Source organism: Acromyrmex echinatior, chromosome 6 (assembly GCF_024713525.1).
Source record: "Acromyrmex echinatior isolate Ae372 chromosome 6, ASM2471352v2, whole genome shotgun sequence".
NCBI lineage: Eukaryota > Metazoa > Arthropoda > Insecta > Hymenoptera > Formicidae > Acromyrmex > Acromyrmex echinatior.
Window position 1 is genome coordinate 14,369,878 of NC_141857.1, and position 25,696 is coordinate 14,395,573.

Genomic DNA, 25,696 nt, shown 5'->3' on the forward strand with positions numbered 1-25,696 from the left:
TCTTTAGCATTTATATCGTTTGTAACGGGCCATCGTGTAACATTATTGACGTTCAATGGAATGATAAAAGGTTTTAGAAAGTTTGGCTTCTGTAGGTACACAGTGTGCAAGAGTATGCGAATTATATAACGCGAACCTTAATCCAGCGCTGCTACCTGCGTTCTCAAACCACGGTAAGCTAGGGTCCGGTTGCGATCCGAGTTGGACTGCGTGACTCTCGACCTTGGAAGGCTCACCGACGCTTCCAGGACTACGTTTCAGCCACACCGCGGTGATCACTGTACCAGTGGACGCGTTGAGCGCGATTACCCTCGCCTCCACAGCGTCATCCACCGACACCAGCAGAGACTTGGTCAAAGCGTCTAAAAGAGCTATGTAATTTCGTTAATATCTTTGGATGTCTCGGGAGTCATGTTCAACAATCACTTTCAATGCACGCATTGCTCGCTACGCGCAACAGGTGCCGCCAATTAAACGACAGATAAAGTAAGGAAACTAGATTGAAAGCACTAATTCCGGATCACATTTGTCATGTTTGTATTTCTTTTTTTTTTTTTTCGTTAAACACTTCTACTTTAAATATTTAATCATATGTCGCATTCTGAGTGAATGAACGTAATCCCTTATGCATCGCATCTACAATATATGTATGCAGAATAAATTTAGTATAAGAAATAAGAATAAGAAATTGACCAATCATAGTAGAATATGGCTGAAGAATAATCAACTGTGATTAATAAGTTTCTTGCTCTTACTTTTTATATCAAGCTTACGGCTCCTAATATTAGACGTGGAAACGGTAGTCAATAAGCTCCTAATATTTTCATTGGTTACTGCGTCGCATTTCGCCGCGTAGCAAACGTTTCTACATCAAATATGCAGAAGCCACATATTGTAGATGACACATTATGGATTGTCTACAATGGCAGTAATATTGTAAGCAATAAGAGATTGATTAATCATAATCGATTATTCTTCTCGCATTTGATTCTGATTGATCCTTACAGTTAACAATTTACAACTTATTACACCATATTACTCTCATTGTAGATCTCTCTCATTGTACGGCACTTTAGTATTTCCTATATCACAACTTATCTAACTTACCATTACGTCGCATCGCTTCAGCAGCCCCGAGATTCCGAAGCACCATAGCGGTCATGTCAGCTTTCTGACGTGCCATATCGTACCGTCTTGGATCCAAAGCGACGTCAGCTGGAAGAGATTTAAATCCCTCCGTAGTGACACAAACTTCGCCCAGAGAACCTGTCGATGCGGCCTCTATCACATCCAAGGCTTCTTCTATAGCCGCCTTCGAAAGAATTGAATAATAGGATGTTCAAAAAAAGGGCGAAGAATTGCATTATCTTGGGCTGCGTTCCATAAATTACCCCTATTGAGCTAGCGATAAATGAATTCTAACATTTCAAAATTAGGTGCTAATTAGGTGCTGAAGTGCGAAATTAGGTACTCGAACCATTTTGCAGAAACAAAATTATTGAGTGGGGAGAGGGGGAGGCTAGCTTAATATTAAGTTAACTCCCCAATAAAAAAAATAAATACTTATTGCGTAAACAAATAAAACAAATACACCAGAATTAAGTGCTAATTAGGTGCTCCAAAAAATAAAATAAATATTTTGAAAATATATTGTATATTATACACGAAATTATTGTATATACAGAAATTAGGCGTCAGTCGAATATTCGGCACAAGAGAGAAGTTACTTTAAAAAATTAGGTGCTCAGACAAATTTGGTATTAAAATGTTTCTTTTTAAATATTATTTAATGACATGATCGTTCAGTTTAGGAAAAATTTGAATCGAAAATTGACCTAGTTTATAAGAGTAAAATGATATTAAAAAATTAAGTGCTCCTACGAATTTAGTGTTAAAATATTTCTCTTTTTATATACAGTTACGATATATAATCGTCAAATCAGATGTTCATTCAATTTAGGAGAAATTTTTACTGAAACATCTACCAGCTCATAAGAGTGAAATTGTGTTAAAAAATTAGCTAACTCCACATTGATGGTTTGTATGTATATATACAAACTTATCAAACAGAATGAGCTTAATTCGTCGATTAGATATAACTTTTTATATCTTAACAGATATAAAAAGAGAAATATTTTAACACTAAATACGTAAGAGCATTTAATTTTTTAATACCATTTTACTTTTGTAAGCTTGTCGCTCGGTCGAAATTTCGGTTCAAGTTTCTCCTAAACAGAGCGCTTATAATTCAGAGATCTGATATCTTTAAATAATATTAAAAAGCAAACATTTTAATATCAAATTTGTTGGAGCACCTAATTTTTTAGATTATCTTCTCTCTTAAGAGTCGATCATCAGCAGACAATGTTTTTTAACATGTTTTTAACATTAATTATTTGTTTAAAATAAAAATTGAAAGAAATGTTTTTTAAACATTTATTTAATTTATAAAATGCTTATTTTACATTATTTATTCATTTAAAATGTGATAAGACACATTTACTTCACGTTTATTTAACGTTTAGTAAATGTTTATTTCACATTAATTATTTGTTTGAAATAATAGTTTAAAGAAACATTTATTTAACGTTTTTTTAAATGTTTATTTGTGATTAATTTCACATTTTATCAGTCGTTTTTAAATTAACATTTTTTAAACATTTATATAACGTTTAAATGTTTGTTTTTTTTTTTATTTATTTGTTTAAAATATTTTATTTATTTAGAAGAACGTTTGTTTAACATTTATCTAATTTATAAATATGTTTATAAATATGTAAAAAATGTTATTTTCTAAAACTCAAATTAATAAAAAACAGGTCAGAATGATAAAATAATCACAGAGGAGAAATTAACACAATGAAATTATGTACCATATATGGACAATAAGAACTGTGTGCATCGATAATTAAGTGGCGTAACGGTTAAGGTACGAGACTCAACTGAATCCAAGGTGAAATTCCAGGTTCAAAATCCGGCCAGTAAATGAAAAAGATTAAAATATAATTAGAAATAATTAATAAAATTAGTTGTCTAAGGTTTAGGCACTGTTGATAAAAAAAATTAAATTTTAAAAACGATTCTACATTATTATTTTTTGTAACTTCGTTTAAATAATTTTAACATTAAAAACCGTTTCTCTATGAAATAGGGAAATGCAGAAGGAGAAAGATGGGAAAAGATAAGGAAAGGAAGTATAATAGATGATATGGATGGATAAAGGGGGAGGGGATTCCAGCATATTTAAGGAAAGGATGGGGAGAGAAAAGATGTAGAAGGATAGCTAGGTTTAGATTAGGGAATGAGAGATGAGGGAAGGAGATATTGGAAAGGAGAGGAAGAAAGGAAGTATAGACTATGTGGGAGTGAGGTGGAATCATGGGAGCATATATGAGAAGAGTGTAGAAGTTGGAGTATAGGGTATGAAGGAGAGCTGGCAGGAAGTTGTAGGTAAAATTTTGGGGGAAGAGGGGGAGGGCGAGGAATGGATGAGAGAGGTGGAGAAAGAAAGGAAAAAAGTGGAGGAGAGAAGGAGTTAATGAATGTGATAAGTAAAGATAGAGGGAGAGAGAGAGAAAGAGAGAGAGAGAGAGAGAGAGAGAGAGAGATGCGTTAAAATAAGTTAAGATAGAATAAATTAGTGTAAGATAGGTTAAGTTAAGATAAGAAAACTTTGTTATTGTTATTGTATATATTTAACTTCAAAGGGATAAAGATAAACTATCAATAAAGATCTAACTAACTAACTAACATTAAAAACCGCTTTTTAACGTTAAAGAAATGTTTCTTCAAACGTTAAATAAACGTTTTTAAACGTTAAAAAATATAAAACTAATTCAAATTGGCTTTTGAAATTAACACAAAATACAAAATAGAATAAAAAACTGGTAATTAAGAGCATTAATACGCGATAATTGGTGCGAATATATAATTATGCGAATAAATAAATATATTTTGATCGTATCTATTGATCTATTATATAAACTATCAAACTGAACATTTCGACTGTATTCAAGTCATCCTCAGCAGTTCTCAATCATAGTAATAATTATTCATAATCTAATGTTCATAACGTAGTAAAAATCGAATGCAGCAAGTAAGTCTCTACACTCGATTTCTGCTACGTTACGAACATTAGATTGTGAACAATTATGCTATGATTGAGAACTGCTGAAGATGGCTTGAATACAGCCGAAATGTTTAGTTTGGTATTTTATGTAATAGATTAATAGATACGATCGAAATATATTTATTTATCATATTTACCAATTACCGCGTATTAATGCTTTTAATTGCCGGTTTATTATTCTATTTTGTATTTGTGTTAAAAAATGTTTTTTAAATGTAAAGAAAACACAATAAATTTAAAAAACAGAAAGTCAAAGGGCTACAAGCCTAAAATCATTATAAAATAAAAAATTTTTAACCGTTAATTAATAAAACATGTCATTTAGTTAAAATATAATCTTTAATTTGTTGGTAACTACTAAACAAAACAAATGTTTCGATTCCTGTTGGATCATTATCCATGTAAACAAAAACGGTAGAAATATTACATAGTTAAGATATACAAAAATCAAAGTTCACTCTCGATCATTAATAATCAAATTCGCTCAATTTAGAATAAATGTTGCAGGAATGTTGCAATCGAAAACCATATATTCCTCTTGATAGTGCATGTAGATTATAAACAAACATAATGTAATGATTTTTTTTTGTATATCTTAACTATGTAATATTTCCATCGTTTTTGTTTACATTGATCCAACAGGGATCGAAACGTTTGTTTTGTTAATTATCAACAAATTAAAGTTTATATTTCAACTAGATGATCTTTATTTATTTATTAACGAGTTTAAAATTTTTATTTTATAACGATTGTTTTAGGCTCGTAACCCTTTGTCTTTCTGTTTTGTAAAGAAAATATCTTTTTAATTAATAAAAAAGGATCTATCTCATTAATTAAATGTTTTTTAAATATCTTAAATGTTTTTTAAAGGTCTTAAACGTTTTTTGCAATGAAAAAAAATCGTTTAAAAAACATTTCAGAAATATTTCTTTGCTGATTGAGGATCGTGCGGCCTATCTTTGAGTTCGAATTTCTGTCAAACGGAACGAGTACCTAATTCGGCGACTTTATATCTTTAAATAATATTAAAAAACGTACATTTGAATACCAAATTTGTTGGAGCACCTAATTTTTTCTCTTGTGAACAGACTATTCGACTGACACCTAAGTTCTGTATATAATTCTGTATATATTATAATATATATTATATTTTGGAAATATTTTAATCATTCCTTGGAGCACCTAATTAGGACTTAATTCTGGTGTATTCACGCAATAAGTATTTAGTTATAAAAGTAATAAGGCTCAATAAATTAAAATAAATAAAAAGACAAAGGGCTATGAGCCTAAAACAATTATCATAAATTAATAAATTTGTATTAAATAGTTAAAAAATAAAATAAAACATGTCACGAATTTAAAAACATGAAATTTAATTTGACCGTCAACAAGTAAATACAAACGTTTCGATCTCTGTTGGGTCATTTTCAATGTGACGCAACAACAATGGAAATGTTACATAGATAAAATATATAAAAATTATTTAAAAATTCGCTCTCAGACGCAATATCAACTATAAATCTCGCTTCAAAATAAAATGAAAATTATACAAAAGTTGTAGTTGACAACAATGTGTTTCTCCGGATTGTGTATGTAGAATAAGGACGAACATGTTTCTTATTATGTGTGTCAAAATGATAAGTTATCTATTAGACAATGTGATGAGAATTGAAAGTGATCATCTCTCTAGGAAGTTAAGAGATAAAATCATAAAGTATTTAGTTTTTTTATTGGGAGGACTAACTTAATGTTAAGCCCTCCCCAATAATTTTTTTCTGCCAAACAGTTCGAGCACAATAATAGACAATAATAGACTTATCAAAGCTCTCGAACATTCCTCGTATTCAGTAGTTGATAGATTTCTAACACGTCAATATGCGGCTTCACGAATTTCTACGCTTGATTGATAATTACGACGAGTTATTTTCTTATTTGTGCGAGAAAGATGTAATTAGACAAAATATTAAGTGTCCGCGATGTAAAATCAGTCTCAATCTATGTACGTGCTCCTTTGCAGGGAGGGGGGGGGATGAGAGTCAAAGGTAAGAGTCGTGCGTCCCTGAAACAGGGAAAAGGGGGGGGGTGAAAGTCGTGCGTCCCTGAAATAGGGAAGAGGGGGGGGGGTGAGAGTCGTGCGCCCCTGAAGCAGGGAAGATGAAAATTGAAAGTGAGAGTCGTACGCCCTTTTGCAGGGGGGAAAGAAGGGGGTGAAAGTCTCATGGAAAATCGTAATATATATTTTAAAATAGAGAATTTTTGTTTCATATAATAGAAAAGAGACTTTATTTTTCAAATTTTTTTTGTTCATAACTTTTAAACGAAGGATGAGCGACAGTTAAATATCTGTTGGAGATCACTCATGGTCATGATCTTGATAACATATGTCAAGGTCAAGGTCATTGGAAAGATGTTTTTCCCTTAAACAGGAGTTTTAACGAATTTATTTATCGCAGTAGGGGGAGGAGTGAAAAATTAGCTTCACAGGGTTTTTTTAAGATATGCTGCTAGTATTGAAAATCTACAATGTATGTGACGTAAACTATAGATTTTCAGTACTGGCAATAAATTTTGTAACAGAACGAATTTGGTAAGAGACAAGTGAGACAACTTGAGGGATGCGCAGTAGAATCAAAATTTAATTGGCTAGCTGATTGCTTTGAATTGTCATCATGAGCATTGTCTCACCTGTCTTCTTCCATCATGATCTTTATATCATAATTAGGCGAAATAAATATCAATGAAGACAAACCCGTTTGGAATCCACAATGTCATTACGTATACTCGTCGATAAAGACGGTGTTGAAAATGAATTGGCCTTTGTTACCGCTATCATTATCATGGTTGTCAACGTGCCAGCAAGAAGGACCGAAAGCCAAGATTCGCCCATTCCGCGCCCTGGTCATTTGTTCTTGTAACAAAATGAAAGCTCCGAGAAGTGTTAATTTATTTAAGAATAATATTTATCGAGGATAAGATAATTTGGTAATATCTCAAGGTAACTTCTCCATTAATATATAAATTGATATATAAATTAAATAAGAAATATTACAGATACCTTGCGGTAATTTTATACAACACCGAAAGTCGATAGCTGAAAGATGATTAGAAGGTTTTTTTGCTTTCGTTACATACTATATTACCAAAATATCTTCACGCAATTATCTCACCTCCCGTGATGACATTCAAGTGGCGGCAAACCCGCAACCTTCGCTTGTAATGGGCCGCTCGTACGCCCTTGCTGGCGATCGTCCGGGCATGTTTCTGCCTGTAAACCTTCAGCACTCTCAATTTTTCATCGGAGAAACTTTGTAAGTGAACACCGTCGCACCTATGTTGAAAAAGAGATAATGCAAAATATAATAGATGTTACTCTTCATCCCATATCTGTGCGTTGCTATCGAAAGCGATCGATCACAATTGATCTCTGAACTAATTAGTGGTACGATGAAACGAAGATACTCTTCTTCTCTTTTTCCTTTCCCTCGCCACAATAAAGTATTTTGCTATTTTAAACCGAGTAGAACATATGCCTTGGACAGTGTTAGGAATATTACTGGCACGGCTATATCATCGGCCCGATCGCTCGATTTCGTCTCGTTTTCTCAGTGTATCATAAAATAGAATAATCAGTGAGATATAGATGAGTTCATTTTCCAGCGACTAACCCGGCCTTTGACAAGCGACACGTGAGGTTTACTCAACCTTGAATAAACCTCAACAATCCCTTTAACCCTTGGCTTCGCTCGCGCCCGCATGGTCATCTCGATTGCATTGCACGATCATATATGTTATACATGAAGGAAGCGTATTATTTTTCCATAGTATTCGAGATTGATTGCGGCAGGAAAAAAGAGAGAGAAAAAGTTCGTTAACATGTGCCCAATTAAAAAGTATACATATTCTACAAAACAAAACTTACGATTGATTAGGAATGTGAAGGGACGCGAAAGTTTCGCTCGCATAATAAGTCAATTTCAAATCTACATGCGACATGTCATCAATTGGCCATCAATTGAATAGTATCGGCACACGACAGCTGATTCTTGAGATATAATGCATGCATTATCGCAATTTATACTACTTTTCTGACGTAATAAAGTTACATTGTCCACCCATTGGAGACGAGCTCTGTATTGTCAGTAGAGAACGATCGATGCAGCTACTGGCATGATACAGCTACCCCCAGAACCTGCATCCCCACTCCACCCCCCTCTCTCTCTCACTCTTTCTTTCTCTATGCGTGTATATGTGTCTCCTTTTAACTTTATTTCACATGATACATCAAACTAAATGCATTTCGAAGTTTAGTTTGCAATCTAGTGTTTATAATTTACATTTATTTTACACTGCTTCTTTATAGCGTTTTGTGCGAATTCATTTTAGTACAATCCATACTGATAATTTTACGTTAGTAAGTTTCAAATCCATTTTAAATGATTGCAATTTATGTCTAAATTTTAAAATAGAATTTTGATTATTATATATATATAATTTTGTATATTTATATATACAAAATATATATACATATTTCATATATTCATTTGCCAAAAATGTGACACATTGTATCAATACAGCGATCTATGTTTTTTGAGAATGTATAATATATTATATACATATGTGTATGTGTGTGTGTGTGTGTGTGTGTGTGTGTGTGTGTGCGCGCGCGCGCGCGCGCGCATGTGTGTAAAATTTTGAAATTCAAAAATTACCGGTTTGTTTGTTATTTTTACCGACTACTATATTGTAATATTCTACAAAAGACACATGACGAACATTACTGATTGTGAGAAACCATACAAAGATCGTGAATTTCATTACTTTGCCTAATTTATCATTGCAAAATATCGAAAAGTACGTCAAAAAATACGTAGAAAAAAACAAATGCGAAAATGTGTGCATACAAAATACGCGTGAATCAAATCACGGCATATCGAAAGAAAAGGTCCACGCACAGTTTTAAAGCTTAATATTTTCAAGAATGTACTTTCTCATCTGCGAGTATAATTTATTAAATAATTCAAAACGGCCGAAAAAGCGAAAATACAACAAAACAACAGAAGCAAGTGACAAAGATGAAAAAATACGGATTGCAGTTACATTGGAAAGCGAATCGTATCCAGCAAGTGGATAATCGCACTTACCTTCAGCATTTAACGCACCTTGTTTTTCTTGTAGTAGGACGCGTGAAGCGGAAGATCCGAAAGAATGATTATTGATGAGTCAGACGAAGTGCATGTGGTTTATCAGTGCGGCGATCCTGATAGCGCGTACGACGATAAAGTCCATAAAGTATGATCAGGGTACATACACAAGTCTACGAAGGTCTTCTTCGAGAAGAGCGAAGTCCGAATGACTAGATTCGCTCGTGACACGGCGAGAACTCAGCTGTATCGCCGGGATCGGTACCGGGGTCGGGGTCGGGGTCGGGGATTAGTTCGTCGTCGGGGCGTGCGCCCTTCGCATGAAATCAAATGTCGTCCTCGCCTTGATACGTTCGTAATATGGCACAGAGGAAAATAACCGATTATATGAAGAGTTAACGCTAAGATGAACTGAGCTCAAGGATGGTTAACTTAGTCAAGAGGATGTCAGATACAGCATTAATCAATACATTAATTTCATTGTCGATCTTCGCTGAGGAGACAATTTGATCGTCCTGCGATCTCCTCTATTCATCTGGCGCGTATTCGCTGTGTGAAACTGTGGACGCACCTCTCGCGCATGTCATCCCCATTGTCGTACTGAAAATAGTACTCAGCGCGGGCGCAACTCTCCCTCCTCCTTCTTTCTCTTTCTCCATCCATCCTCTCTCTTCTTTTTTTGTTTACATAATTATAATTATAATTAAATTATATTATATTATATTATATGCTTTCAATTAATGGTAAATATGTACGCTTTAATTAAACTGTTCTTTTAACGCTTGAAAGCCATTCTAGAGCTTATAATAAATTAAACTCTCTAATCTAGCTGCATCTCTCTCTCTCACCCCCCCCTCCCCTCTCTCTCTCTCTCTCTCTCTCTCTCTCTCTCTCTGTAATGAAATTTGAATCACGCCGCGATGCAGAGACCAAAGACGATCAGCGATCCTTGATTGTTACTCATACTCGATCTTAGACGTATCAATTTGTCGTGGGGTCGAGTGACAAGATTATCGCGGTGAGTATAAAGTAGACAGATTTAGCGTCTCTAAAATAACAGTCTATGATTATGTCATCTGATTTACAAAAAAATGGTTAAAATTTTACGGATAATCGAAAAGTACATGTGCAAAGTGTACTTTCAGGCAAAACGAAATATTGTGCTAAACTTTTCATGGCGGCCGTTAATACCGATGTTAAACTGTCACGATGTAAGAATCAACCGTGGGGTTTTCGACTCTCCGGAGGTGTGGACTTTACTTTTCCTTTGACCATCGTTAGAGTAAGGCACAATTTATTAATGTTTGAATTTTATGACTATAAATACTAAAAACAATACAAATTACTTATGAATATAAATTAGTTAAGCGATTGAAAGTAAAAATAGGCGCAATGACTGCGTCTATTTTTGCTCCCAATCGTCTGTTACTAATTTATATACTCATTTGTTATCTTGACAGCTTAATTTATTTCATTATTTATATACCAAAGAAGTTAAAATTTCTTTATTGGTCAAATTTCAGTTTTTAATCTTCATTCTCAATCTTCAATGCATAATCTGATTTCAGCTTAATCACATTAATTGCAAGAGGCATTTGAGTAATAATTCTCGAATGAAGTGATATTAAAATTATCTATGTTTTTTTTCCATTTTCTTATTAAGCACGTTTGTTTGATAAGGTGACAATCGGAGGCCTAGCCCATATAGCTGGTTTGCAAGCGGGCGATGTAGTGATCTGCGTGAATGGAGAGCCAATAAGTCAACTCACACATATGCAAGTCCACGATAAGCTTGTCAACATCGGCAATGATATTGTTTTATCTGTTGTGCAAAATCACGAGATCGTGCAACAGAAGTAATAATGGTTTCCCCTTGCCGTTGATTTATTTTTTTATGAGCTTGAATCCGATGTTGCGACAATAGTGCGTAAATGAAAGTGAAAAAGAAAAATGCACGTGGTATCACGATTCGAAATGCGATATACTGTAAACGAAATAAATAAAATAAAATTGACAGAAAATATCGACAAGATGAGATTTTAAGCCATATGTGTTTACGTTTATAATACTTTGGCCCGACCTTTCTGGCATGCGTCTGGTATGCATTAAGTCGCGACGATCAAGGCCTTAATCAGATAATGTTGCGAAATTATGTCGGCAATTGATTCACGTGATCGAGCGCAATTAGTCAATTATTGATCGAAAGACACGTCATTTTTAATCGTATTTAAATGATCCACAATTAAATTCTTTCCAATAATGTGTGTGATTAGATAATGCTATCAAGGACGAATGAGGATGAATTCAAGGAAACGCGATAAAACACGTTATGCACATTCATATTATAATTTATTTTTATTGTAATATATTAGATATTGTTTATAGAATACACACACACACAGGGTATCACAATTTTTTGCCAAGCGCTTTCGTGCAGAACGGACTAAACTGACTCGAAAAGTTCTCTACCATTTTGTAATTTTTGCAATATTAATTAATTACTAAGAGATATTAATTACTAAAAATTGTCGAATATTGGTCTTCTATAATTTTTACTCAAATATTATCAACAGAAAATTTTACAGAAAAACAGCAAAAAACGGAAATTGTTTATTTTCTTCTCAGAAGAGCTTTAAGAAATTTTCAAAATTTTTTATCAATTTTTTCATATTGCATTTTCTTATATTGACAACTGTTTTATCCATATGAGCAAATATGGTATTAAAAAATTCTGAAAAATTTTTCAGAACTTTATGAGAAGAAAATAAGTAATTTTTGTCCTTTGCAATTTTTCTGTGAAGTTGATAGAATTTGAATAAAAAATTTTTGAACCAATTTTCGGCAATTTTTAGCAATTAATATATTATTAACTTGCTATTGCGAAAATTGCAAAATGGTAAAGGACTTTCCAGTTTAGTGTCTATATGTTCACAAACTACGTCAGAACAATTATCGGATACCCTGTGCGTGTGTGTGTGTGTGTGTGTGTGTGTGTGTGCGTGCGTGCGTGTGCGTGCGTGCGTGTGCGTGTGCGTGTGTGTGTGTGTGTGTGTGTGTGTGTGTGTGTGTGTGTGTGTGCGTGTGTGCGTGTGTGCGTGTGTGTGCGTGTGTGCGCGCGCGCGCGCGTGCGTGTGTGCGCGTGTGCGTGCGTGTGCGCGTGTGTGTTGTGTGTGTGTGCGCGTGCGTGTGCGCATGTCTCGTATGCGCGATCGCGTGCGCGTGTATGAGACTGTACACGTATATGACTCGCGCTATAATCATTACCATAATAATTCGACGTAGACATTTCGCAATATAATTTACACAAAAATTACTGTACAATATATGTTAGCTGTTGTCACTCTCTTCTCTTTTGAGCACACATCCGCACCAAATTACATGCACACAAGAAAACTTTATCACACTCGTTACATTTTTCTTTATCCCGTATCTCATCATTCTCATTAGGGAGATGCGAAAATAAAAATTGACATGTAAGTTGAATATAGAGGAGAGTAAGAGAGAGAGAGAGAGAGAGAGAGAGAGAGAGAGAGAGAGAAAGAAAGAACCGTAAACCTTTTACATTTTACATTTTGTCTTATCTACCTGAAACTTCGTTTATGCTTCTGTTATTCACTTCTTATATTCAACTTACCTTCCGTTTTTTATTTTCGCTAGGGGAGCGTATAGGATCAAGTATATATATCAAGCATAGATATGGATATTTTTAAATTAAAAAAAAAAGAAAAAGTTACTTTAGAGATTACAGAATTGAAGGAACATTTGGTAAATCACAAATTATGATTATAAGTAACGATCACATTGCGATAACTAAATGTCTAGACTGTCTGCGTCTTCTCAGAGCTATAGTACGTGTATCACGCGGAATTGAGTTCTTATTATTCATCTATATGTGCCAGCAATTCCACTTTCCACGTATAATATGATACCAAATGAGGGCTATCCTCTTCCAGGATAACAATCTGATGATATGCATGTTTTTCATTATCAAGTAATAGGCAAATGTCATGTCTGCAATGGTAGGTTTAAGGTATGCTTTATGACGTTAAATATTATTTAATAAAGATTTAAAAAACAGTGGAACACACGAAAAAAAATTTAAATCTTATTATTTGTTCAGGTATGTATAATCTATTTTACTGCGAGGTAAATGGCTTGGCTCCTACACACTGGACGCGAAAACGCTTGCCGCGTGGCAAAATGCGATGAGATAACCAATGAACATGTCAGGAGTTGCAACTATTGCGTCATAATGGGTTGAAAGAACGATCTGCAATATTTTGTTAGCTCAAAATTATGTATACAAATACAATCCCCAGTGAGAAAATTTTGCTTAAATTATTTAATGTTTTGGAACACTTTTCGACAAAATTTCAGCATTTCAAAAAAATTTCAGTTTAATTTCAGGAATCTTTAATTAAAAAATTTTTGAACATAATTTCAGAAAAATTTCAGTAAAAATTTCAAAGAAATTCCAATAAAATTTCAAAGAAATTTCAGAGAAATTTCAATTCAGTTTCAACGATTTTTTTAGTATGTTAGTTGAAAGATACAATTTCAATGAAATTTCAGCAAATTTTCAATAATTCCGTTAAAATGTTCCAAAACGTGGAATAATTTCAGTGAAATTTTTTACCAGAGATATCTTCGTTAAAAATGAAAAATGAAAATTTAAATTTAAAAAAAGTTTTTAAAACCTGAAATATTTATTTTTCAATGGTTACTATATTTTTTCAATTTATGTGAGTTTTATATACAGAGTGCACCATTTTAATTTCCCCAGGCAAATATCTTGAAAAATATGGAAAATATAGAAAAATAAATTAGTATAAAAGCTAATGTGAATCGGCACGGTTAACAGTGCGCAAATTAAATTAAAATTATTACAAAAAAATCTTAGTCACACATAAATAAATTTTAAAATGTATGTTTCGATTCAATTTTGAATCATCATCAGCATGAATCTCTCATGACAATATTAAGAAACTAAATTATTATAATTTTGTGTATCAAATCAAACAGCATTGTTATATCCAATGTTTTTTTTTCTGGTTACAATCGTGAGAGGAACGAGATCCATCCTAATATATTCAACCAACTACTAAGCTCGATGGAAAGGATTGCATGTATCTTAACTATAATTATTACAAAAATTATTGAAGTAATAAGCGTAGTTGATTTTGTTAGTAGTGTACCAATTACCCACTTCCAACTATTGTAACCAAATGAACAGCAAATAATTAAAATTGTGCATTATTTTTTCACAAGTCAATCATTAAAAAATATATATAATATTGTCACAAATAGAATTAAAATTAGAATTTTTGTCAAACGTTGACTAGATGAGTCAACTGAAAATGATACTGAAAATGTACATTATGTTAAAACGTCTCGTATAAGTCATACAAATAAACATCTAAACAGCGCGTACATAAAGTCAGAAATATTAACCAAATCGTTGTACATAAAATAAATAATTGATCAAATTTGAATTAATTCTAAATTTGATGTAAGCCCTCTGTACCCATTTTCCAAATTTAATCCATTTTTTTTACTTGTTATATGTATCATTTCTGAAATAAGTCTTTTAGTGTACATTCTTTCTGCATCCAGAATCTTGACTTCATTCCAATTAAAATCATGATTGTGATGCATCCTAATCTGTAATTTGACAATAACACAAAATGTGTTATTATTCTTCTACGTATATGGTTAAAATGTTTTGATATCCTCATTTTTAATTTCGTTCTAGTTTGTCCAATGTAGGATGCATGACAATCAATTTTATATACAACATTCATTTTATTGGAGTGCGTCGGAGGTCTTTATGTATTTAATAAACTAGCTCAATTTATTCATATTATAAAAAGTTACTTTTTGCATATTGTTAAACATGTTTTTAAATTTAAATTTATGCATTTCGCGGATTTCCGTGTCCAGATTCATTCTTGAAATGCCAACGTTTCGTGAACCTTGCAGTCCAAATCATCAGGGCGAGGCACAGCCTGATCACTGAGCTGTTCCTTCGGGTCGTTTCTTTTATTTTCCTTTTATTACGTTACTTATTGGAGTGGTGGGGGAAAGAAGAGAATTATGGGTGGGGGGGGGGAGGGAGGGGAAGAGATGGAGGAAATTGGTCAGTTTTCAATAAGAGAATGGTTCCATATTTTATTTATGTTGTAGCCACTATCTCTATTTAGATTGTTAAGGTGTGTTTGTATCTCTATAGCTTCTTTATATTTTTTTGGAAAGTATGATGTAATATTGGCTATTGTGGTCGTTTTATCAAACAGTATTTGATATCTTGTTTCGATGTTGTGTTCTAATAATGCTGATTGCGTGACGTATTTTAGCCTAATATTACGTTGGTGTTCTTTTATCTGTAGGTTGACCATTCTCCCAGTTTCTCCAATGTATACTTGCCCGCAGGAACAAGATATTTTATTTATACTCCTGCGGAGCTGATTGGAGGTCTTTGATCTTTAGGATTTCTTAAGATTTGTCCTATCTTTTTGGATGATTTAAAGATTATTCGGATATTGTATTTGTTTAATATCCTGTCAATCTGATCTGTTGTTCCTTTGACATATGGGAAAATGGATAAGATCCTTTCGTCTGATTGTGTGTCAGAAATCATTGTCTTGTTTGCATGTTTATTGATTGTTTTGATTATGTCATTTTTGTCGTGTCCGTTTTTCTGTAAGGCTAATTTTATGTGATTGAGTTCTATCTGTAGATGTTCTTTGTCAGACATGGTGAAAGCTCTATGTACAAGTGAAATGATTACAGACTGTTTTTGTACTGAGTGGTACGACTCGGCATAGATATCTATCTGTGTGTGTTGATTTTTTGTACACTTAATGGCCTAAGGTATCGTCAGATTTCTTAGAGACAAGAACATCTAGGAAGAAGAGTTTTCCGTTTTCCTCTATGTCTATAGTGAAGTGGATATTTGAATGTTGATTGTTGAGGAAAATAAAGAATATACGGAGTTCGGCTCTGCCGTGTCTCCATATCACGAATGTGTCGTTTACATAATGGAACCAAACTTTTGGTTTTTTGAGTGTTTTTTTGATTTTAAATTGTTCAGTTTTTAAATTGTTCAGAAACATAAGGGAAGGTAAGCCATTTGTGTTTTGCCTGATTTATGATTTTAGGTATTTACTGTGATTTTTGTTTCTTATTGATTAAACATTTAATTCTCTCTGCCATCGTCTCAAAGATGAATTGTATAGGATAGTCATTAAAAAAATTAATATAGTAGGCTAATGAGAGTCAGCAACGATAAATGATATCCTCTTCTTTAATTGGTACCAAAAATCTTTATCGGGAGATTTTTAAGTTTTTGGTACCGACATCCTATTTCCCCAAAAAGAGACATAATTATAGGATTCACAGACAAAGCGTTTCTTCTATCACATTCAGAGTTTCATCAAGAAAATCTTGAGTTAATAGTACGGATGCTTTTGAATAATGACTATCCTATACAATTCAACTTTGAGACGATGGCAGAGAGAATTAAATGTTTAACCAATAAAGAAAACTTTGAAACAAAAATCATAGGAAACACCTGAAATCATAAATCAAACAAAACACAAGTGGCTTATCTTTCCTTATATTAAAAATATTTTTGAACAACTTAAACTAAAAACGTGTTTAACAATATGCAACAAAAAGTAACTTTTTATAACATAAATAAATTGAGTTAGTTTATTAAAGTACATAAAGACTTCTGCTGGACTCCAATAAAATGAATGTTGTATATAAAATTGATGGTATGGATTGTGATGCATACGTTGTGATCCTACGTTCGACAAACTAGAAGGAAATTAAAAACGAGAATAATCAAACATTTTAAATATATACGTAGAAGTACAATATATATTCTGTCATTATAGATTAGGATACATCACAATCATGATTTTAATTAGAATGAAGTCAAGATTCTGGGTGCAGAAAGAATGTACAGTAAAAAACTTATTTCAGAAATGATACATATAAAAAGTAAAAAAAATGGATTATATTTGAAAATGGATACAGAGGGCTTACATCAAATTTACAATCGATTCAAATTTGATTAATTATTTATGACTTTATGTACAACGATTTGGTTAATTATTTCTGACTTTATGTACGCGCTGTTTAGATGTTTATTTGTATGACTTATACGAGACGTTTTAACATAATGTACATTTTCAATATCATTTTCAATTGACTCGTCATCTAGTCAACGTTTGACGAAAATATTAATTTTAATTCTATTTGTGACAATTTATATATATTTTTTAATGATTGACTTGTGGGAAAATAATGTACAATTTTAATTATTTGCTGTTCATTTGATTACAATAGTTGGAAGTGAGTAATTGGTACACTACTAACAAAATCAACTACGCTTATTACTTCAATAATTTTTGTAATAATTATAGTTAAGATACATGCAATCCTTTCCATCGAGCTTAGTAGCTGGTTGAATATATTAGGATGGATTTCATTCCTCCCACAATTGTGACCAGAAAAAAAAACATTGGATATAACAATGCAGTTTGATTTGATACACAAAATTATAATAATTTAGTTTCTTAATATTGTCATGAGAGATTCATGCTGATGATGGTCCAAAATTGAACCGAAACGTACATTTTAAAATTTATTTATGTGTGATCAAAATTTTTTTGTAATAATTTTAATTTAATTTGCGCACTGTTAACCGTGCCGACTCACATAGCTTTTATACTAATTTATTTTTCTGTATTTTCCATATTTTTCGAGATATTTGCCTGGGGAAATTAAAATGGGACACCCTGTATATAAAACTCACATAAATTGAAAAAATATAGTAACCATTAAAAAGTAAATATTTCAGGTTATAAAAACTTATTTTTTAAATTTAAATTTTGATTTTTCATTTTTAACAAAGTTTCATTTTTAACGAAGATATCCTTGGTAAAAAAATTTCACTGAAATTATTCCACGTTTTGGAATATTTAAACGAAATTGTTGAAAATTTGCTGAAAATTTCTGAAATTGTATCTTTCAACTAACATTACTAAAAAAATGTTTTCTTTTCACTGATTCATCTCAATATTCTGTCCATAAAAATATTAAAGTACGATTTTAAAAAATTAATAATTTACGAGATATTTTATGTCAACATGTGATGGAATATAGTATAAAATATCTCGTAAATTTTGATCTATTGGTTTTTTTATATTATTATCTTAATACTTTTATATGCAGAATAATTAGAGGAACACACACACACACACACACACACACACACACACACACACACACATACACCATATTATTTTAAAAAATCAGACAATTCCGTACAAAAAAAATGGAGATGACCTTCATATCTTTTTAACGCCTCCAGTTAGAAGAAAAACAACATGACCAAAATACGTCTCTCTTGAAATCATGCAACTTTTGTTTGATACTTTTCTATTGTTAAAAACAAGTTATTCAAGTGACCTGTTTTAAATACCTTACCTTGTATAATTTTAAGTTAACAAAATTCCGCAGAACTTTTTCTCTAAATATTTTGCCGTGCGGTAAACGTTTCCGTGTTCAGTGTGCAGGAATCATTAGAGCATAACAAAGATGATGTAAATATTTGTCATTATTGAACATTTATAATTTTTGTATTATCTGATTCTAGCGATACAACAGCTCCACACGAAGATGAAAACGGCTATGAGAAGAAAAGTCCAATCGATTCGAGAAATTCAAAATAATTTTGTAACAGAAAACAAAGTAACTGCGAAGTTAGACATCTAGTCTGCTGCGGTTGATCTATAATTAATTAGTGTCACAGGCGCATTGCTATTTTACTGGCTAACTGATAGTCATGATATATAAATCTCGATATATAAATTTACACTTTGGTATATAAATACATAATCTAATTGCTCATACAGATGCTGTTTCGGTTGTGTTCTTCGACCAACTATCATCGAAAACTATTGTATCATTTTAAAGAATCACGTTCCCATCTTTATTCTCTCTCTATATCGAAGAGATTTGTGTCATAGCAAATATATGTATATATACAATACACTCAGGTACAGTAGTAGCATCTGAAGATTATCATTTAGTATCTAAAAAGATGAACAAATAGGCAGACAAGAGGAAAGAGGATTGAGAAACACAATATATAAAATAACAAACAGAGAGAGAGAGAGAGAGAGAGAGAGAGAGAGAGAGAGAGAGAGAACAAAGATCTTTCTCATCATATTTCGCAAAATCATTAATATTTAGTTTTTTCAATTTGCTATATGTCAAATTTATAGAATAATTTTGATTAAAATATACATTACAATGAGAGGAAGTTGTATATCGTCTATTTGATCAGTAGATATGTAGAAATTGACAGAAACAAATTAATCCAATAAAAATTAATGGATTATCCACTCAAATTCGCGCAGAACATAAGCCGTGATAATTGAGACAAAGAAAATGAATCACGGAAAATGGTCTGTGAGGATAAAAACTACATTCCATATCTCTTTTTCGATCAATTGACGGATGGTCGCTGTGTTTGATACATTGAATTTTTATAGCAATGACATCATCATAACTACTGATCCGCTTGCTCGTTGGTTTCCTCATTGTCGGACGCCGATGTTGATAGTGTCCTATCATGATTCGTGCAGGTCTCCATCTGGCATTTGTTTTCAGCAATTTCCAACCAATGTTGCTTATTTATACTGACTCCGTCAACGAGGGGCACAAGTTTGTCCGACAGATGAGCGAACGCCTGTCCAACATAGATACGAAAAGATGAGTTAAAAGTTTTATAAGAAGGAAGTAGAATATATATTAGGTGTTGGAATTAATTCGTAGCGTTTTACAAGTGATGGGAAGTACTTTCATTAATGTATTTTTTAATGCTCATGTGAAATAAATAACATTCTTTCATTAAAAACGCTACGAATTAATTCCAACACCTAATATATATACATCGATTCTAACTCACTGTGTTAGTGCGTACACATATACGATGTGTGTGTGTGTGTGTGGGTGTGTGTGTGTGTGCACGCGCGCGCGTGTGTGTCAGAGAAGGGGAAGTGCCTCACAGATGTTAAGAAAGAGAAACCGCGTCACCAGGATCCATGATAGAGAGGGAAAAGTTCGTTCCTTCTCTCTCTTACCCGTTGCGTTCTCTCTTTAACTATTATCTTCTCTCGCTTACCTATTATAGGATGTAGTTCTCTCTCTTCCACCCGTTGCAATCCTATATTTATTCTTTGCGTTCTCTTTTCCTCTCGTTGTGCTCTCTCCTACATTGTCTTTCCTTCTTACACGTGATTTAATTAAATAGATATGATATTTACAATTTTTAATGATACGAATACTTAGAAACTAATTATGATAATATTTTTACAAATTTTTAATAATATAGTAATATTAATTATGATAATATTTTTTTTAGTAATGTAGTACAAAAATGATCAAGCGCACTTTCTTATTGACTAATTCAATACTACTACAAAGATATGAAGAAAAAGAAGTGGCGGAGATACTAAGGATAAAAGTAAAGAATTTTAAAAGAAAAGAATATATTGTATTTTTTAACATATATTTATTTATCATGTAATGCAGTATGTACAATATAATCTAAATCATAGACTATTAGTTCACATTCTATAATAGAATTTTTATCATAAATTTTGTACAAAATGTTTGCAGCATCGCTTTTATTAATAATACAATTTTGTCTTAAAAATAACACAAAATATTCGAACTTTTTACTAACACCGTGCGTATATTGACTCAGTTCATAGAATACATGCTCAACACATTGCTCCAGTTCAAATAAGAAAAGCACAGTTATTGGTTACATGTACTAACATGTGCATTAATTTAATGTTAACTTTACGTTATTCGTATCACATATTTTAACAAGTTCCACATTTAGATCTTGAATCAATGATGATGATGATGAGATTGTTGACTGTATTAATCGCTCGATATCTATACGTTTCTCGATAAATGCCTTCCACGTAGCATGAGATATAAACATGCGATTGCCTTGATTATCGTCAATCGCAATTTGCATATGAGATATAGATCCCATAACGATCCCAATATCCAACTTATACGCTGTCGATATCAATGCATATTTCCTCATCAAGATACAAAGCATGTAGCGAAGTTTCGAAGATGTACTAGACTGTTTGAGAAAATGCGTTGTAGAAAAAAAGAAAACAAGTAAATGGATCTTACAAAAATACATAACGTATAATACATATAAGCAAATATTTTATACAATAAAATTAAATAAACTTACTGTCTCTTGCACGCCTCATTTTGTTGAATTGGAACGTAATAGTTCATGGCTTGAGATATTTTATTCTCTCGGAGAAACGTATAATTATATATAGCTGTCTGAACTCTATTAAAGCTCTCTGAACGACTGATGCGAACGTTGCTTGAAGCTCTTCTTTTAAACAGTGTTCCCTTCCACATTTTTTTTTACATACCCTAAAATGGAGGGGATTTTTTTATATATTAGGTGTTGGAATTAATTCGTAGCGTTTTACAAGTGATGGGAAGTACTTTCATTAATGTATTTTTTAATGCTCATGTGAAATAAATAACATTCTTTCATTAAAAAACGCTACGAATTAATTCCAACACCTAATACATTATATACTTTGAAGAACATTGCGACATGGTCGAAGGACCAAATTGATACATATCATAAGAATGCACTCTAACAATATCGAATCTTTTTTATCTAAGAAATCGGCGTCAACGACAATAAAGTCTGCCTGCTCCTATTCTCTTTTTAAAAAATAAATTTCGGGGCAGTGTATTTAATATGAAATTTTACTTATCTTTAGAAATATGTGAGTTTATTTTCAGTGTAATTACCATCAAACCTTTGTTAAATTACACAATGACACATATCACAAGAATGCAGTTTGACGATATCAGATTTTCTTTTTATCTTTGGAGATCGACAGTAAAGTTTCTGTTCCCATCTTCTTTTCAAAATTTTTTTTTGCCTACTTTTATGACTGCAATAAAAAATGACCCCTTCGGAAACACATTAAAACTTGTTCAAACATGTTAAAACGTGCAGCAAACCAAATGATGCATCTTTCCATGCTATATAAAACGAAAAAATTATCTTCTCTGAAAACTCATTTTGTCAGTAATCGAGCAACAGTTCAAAATGATAATGTGGATCAAATGGAGCATAATCTCATAGCGCAAGCCGCTTAATTGAATACGCGAGAAGAGTTTTTTGCGTGGGAACAGCGTTACGATAATTTCGAATCGCTGGAGAAACAGAGTCACGCTAAACGTCTGCGATTATCGATTGAAATTAAACAATCGTTGATCGCTCGTATCGCGCGATTCGAAAATTTGAAAGACATGTTGCGTGGAAGTTTTGTGCAAGTGGGTGCCGGATACAGCGCGAGATTGATACGGCGTTCGAATATATTGACCGGTGCTGTCATAAACTCTGAACACATTAAACCTCGCCAGTTCCTCGAAGATGCGAGGGAGATAGTGGTTGAGCATGTGCAAAATGTTATTCAGAGACATGATAATATTAAGATAAACACAGTGTTTAATGGTGAATTTATGTGATGTTAAATGTGCAAATAAAAGTGTGAGCACGAGAAATTATGAACTCTTCCGTTCATCCGATTTACATGAGTAGTACGCGTCGCATGTCGTCGAGCCTGACATCGCTGGAGGAATTCCAGGAACGCGATAGTGGATGGATACTGTTACGTATACTGAATTTAACAGTAAACATAAACAAGTATAATTCTCTGCATGCGGGATGTCACATCGAACTCCCACGAGAAATTAAAATGAAGAGAGTTGTAGTTAATGTGCAACACTTAGGCAACGCGTGTTTCGCGTAATCGGTGATTGCCGCTCTACACCCAACTAAAAAATGAAGTGAGAGTCATCATATCTGCATTACACGACTGTAGTGAATCTTTAAGACTTTTGTGTTCCCAATAACGCTGAATCAAATTAAAAAATTCGAAAATTTTAATGATATCTCCGTCAACGTATATTGCATCGAGGAACAAAAAGAAAAAAAGAGAATTCTTCCGTTACGGTTCACCGATATGAAAAGGAACAAGCACGTTAATTTATTGTACGTGCAGGATTCGCAGGATGATAACACGGGACACTTCGCGTGGATAAAGGATCTGTCCCGTTTCGTGAGCTCACAAATCAATAAATATGGACACAAGAAATACTTTTGTGATTTTGTCGGTATGTATATATTTAATTTAAAATTATGAAAATGTTTTTTTAACCTATTTGAGACAAAAAAAATTATACTTTTTTTTCAGATGCCTGCACCATCCCGAGCGAGGACGACAAGTTAAGTTTCAGCAATCACTGCAGGAAGGAGCGCATCCCATTCGTGATCTACACCGACGTGGAATGCACCCCGGAGAGAGAAAGAACCGAATATGTCAACATATAGGTATCAATATCACATGTTTAGCATCGGATATTACGCGCATTGTTTGTACAACAACTCACAGTCGATATATCGTTTTCGTCGCGATAATTGCGTCGCGTGATTTATTGAGGAATTCAGAAGTTTAGTGCATAGTGTAAATATTATCCTGTCTGCTGTTTCCATGGCAGATTTCTCGCGAGACAATTGGCAAAAATTAGCAGTGCCATGCACTGTCACGTGTGCGAAAAACCATTCGCGCCTGACGACACGGGTACGCGATCATTGCCACTTGATCGGGCAATTTTATTTTTAACACAATATCCTTGTCTATCCAAGAACGTGTATGAATTATTAAATCCTAGCCATTTCACGTAAACCTTTTGTACGCAACATCTTTTTAACTAGATATACGTCGGGATTAGTTATGCGATGCAACTCGTACTCACAGAATCCTCCAGCGACAGGTTTCCTACGGTAATCTTCTAGTAGATACGTCACGGGATTAGTTTTCTGTACTTTGATAATTCTAAATACCTTCGTAGTCCAATTTAGCGTGTAATCTTTCACAAAGATCGTCTTGAATTTGCTCACACGTATCGAGTCACCCACTTTGAATCGCGGGAGTGCGGCCTTTACATTGTTGTACACCATATTTAAGAGTTTGTCAGCGATCGTGGAAGTCACATCGATGGGCCGCATACCAATAATTCGATGTTTTCGTGCGTTATATTCCGATACTAGACGCGATAGCAAGTCGATCCATTTGTAATTTCCATTGTGCGTAAATTGTTTCCACATATCGTTTTTCAACGTACGATTTAACGATTGATGCTTTTATTATGAATATATTGAATAATGATTTATACTGTATTTTTTCAAGAGTATTTGTATTACGTTTGTGTTGTAAAATTCTTTTCCCATATCGGTTTGCAAATTTTTCCGTCGTCTCGAATTATCTTTGCAATCGCTGTAGTCATCTCATTTCCGCTCTTGGTTTTGAGCGGTCCATGCGTGCTTACTCAACATATCAATAACGGTAAAAATGTAATGGTAACCTTTGTTGTGTAAGGACGCATCTCGACCACAGTCTGCCACAGGTCATCGTATCTGTAAACTATGACACGTCTGCGTGGAAAATTTTTTCCCGAAGTGCGCAGTTCTTCCACCAGTAGTCACTTTTCGAGACTTTTCTTCTAAGACATGTTACGTTATATTATGATTATTGCTGTGTAATGCGTAAAATATCACAAAGTTCTTACGCAAACTACTTACGTTGTTCATTGGCATTTCGATGTCAACTAGAAAATGATTATGTATCAAGCTTCACGAAGCTCCTCGATAATAGACAATATTTTGTTATCGTGGGCGTTGTGACCTGCCTGACGCGAGGCCTCAAGCAATCCACTAGCTCATTATGTTCATTCCAATGAACATAACTGACTTTATTGTCATTTAAGGTCATGTGGCGTGTATTACATTTTTTCCAACTCTTTTACTTGACTTGTTGTTTAGATACCTGGCGCGTGATATATCTGTTTCAACTTGTATCTTACCTAATACTAAGGATGTTATTATATTCTTATATTTGTATTCTTTGTTATCCAATATTGGATTGTTCGCATTATAATTGCGTTTATGAACATTCGTTACCAAAAGTATACTTTTATACACTAGTTTATCATCCTCTGTGTAAATAGTGTCATCGGGGATTATTTTAAAAATTAATTCGTACGTACTAGGTGTATCTTTGTACTTTACTCCATCTACGATCACAAAGTCATTTGTGTCTACATCGAAATATTTGTCACCGAGCATCGTCGTTCTCGCTGAAGTATACGTGATTGGTCGCATTTTTCTCACCACCGAGAAGCATATTTATGTACCTATTTTTGTCTAAGTGCCCCCAATTAATTATGCAACTCCTCACGAAATTGCCGCGTTTGCAAAGATTGTTTAACTAACTTTTCAAGCGGT

At 33.2% G+C, this 25,696-nt stretch overlaps 3 protein-coding genes across 14 annotated transcripts in view; 1 reads left to right on the forward strand and 2 right to left on the reverse strand.

Moving 5' to 3' along the window:
• The window catches only part of LOC105154229 (putative G protein-coupled receptor CG31760), a 246,683-nt gene extending 237,145 nt beyond the window's left edge, over positions 1–9,538 (reverse strand). For 2 of the 7 annotated variants that reach the window (XR_015545297.1, XM_087406858.1), the window contains exons 1-5: positions 9,271–9,538; positions 7,297–7,457; positions 6,879–7,037; positions 1,108–1,312; positions 137–371 (exon numbers count right to left, since the gene is read on the reverse strand). Coding sequence is in view for 6 of the 7 variants with exons in the window: in XM_087406858.1 (XP_087262984.1) it covers positions 137–371; positions 1,108–1,312; positions 6,879–7,016 (578 nt within the window). In the remaining variant the exon portion in view is untranslated. Of the gene's footprint in view, positions 1–136; positions 372–1,107; positions 1,313–6,878; positions 7,038–7,296; positions 7,458–8,048; positions 9,237–9,270 lie in introns of those variants that run through there. The other 5 variants (XM_087406854.1, XM_087406853.1, XM_087406857.1 and 2 more) reach the window with 5 other exon arrangements.
• A 616-nt stretch (positions 9,539–10,154) lies between these two features.
• Positions 10,155–11,300, forward strand: LOC105144037 (PDZ and LIM domain protein 4). Its single transcript, XM_011052682.2, has 3 exons — positions 10,155–10,288; positions 10,416–10,552; positions 10,951–11,300. The coding sequence occupies exons 2-3, from the start codon at positions 10,445–10,447 to the stop codon at positions 11,128–11,130; spliced, it is 288 nt and encodes a 95-aa protein (XP_011050984.1). The 5' UTR covers positions 10,155–10,288; positions 10,416–10,444; the 3' UTR covers positions 11,131–11,300.
• Positions 11,301–11,606: 306 nt separating this feature from the next.
• The window catches only part of LOC105144031 (dual 3',5'-cyclic-AMP and -GMP phosphodiesterase 11), a 234,137-nt gene continuing 220,047 nt past the window's right edge, over positions 11,607–25,696 (reverse strand). For 5 of the 6 annotated variants that reach the window (XM_087406851.1, XM_087406850.1, XM_087406849.1 and 2 more), the window contains one exon: positions 11,607–20,032. In XM_087406851.1, the coding sequence (XP_087262977.1) occupies positions 19,853–20,032 (180 nt within the window). In that variant the 3' untranslated portion in view covers positions 11,607–19,852. Of the gene's footprint in view, positions 20,033–20,943; positions 21,449–21,565; positions 21,760–25,696 lie in introns of those variants that run through there. The other variant, XR_845839.2, reaches the window with a different exon arrangement.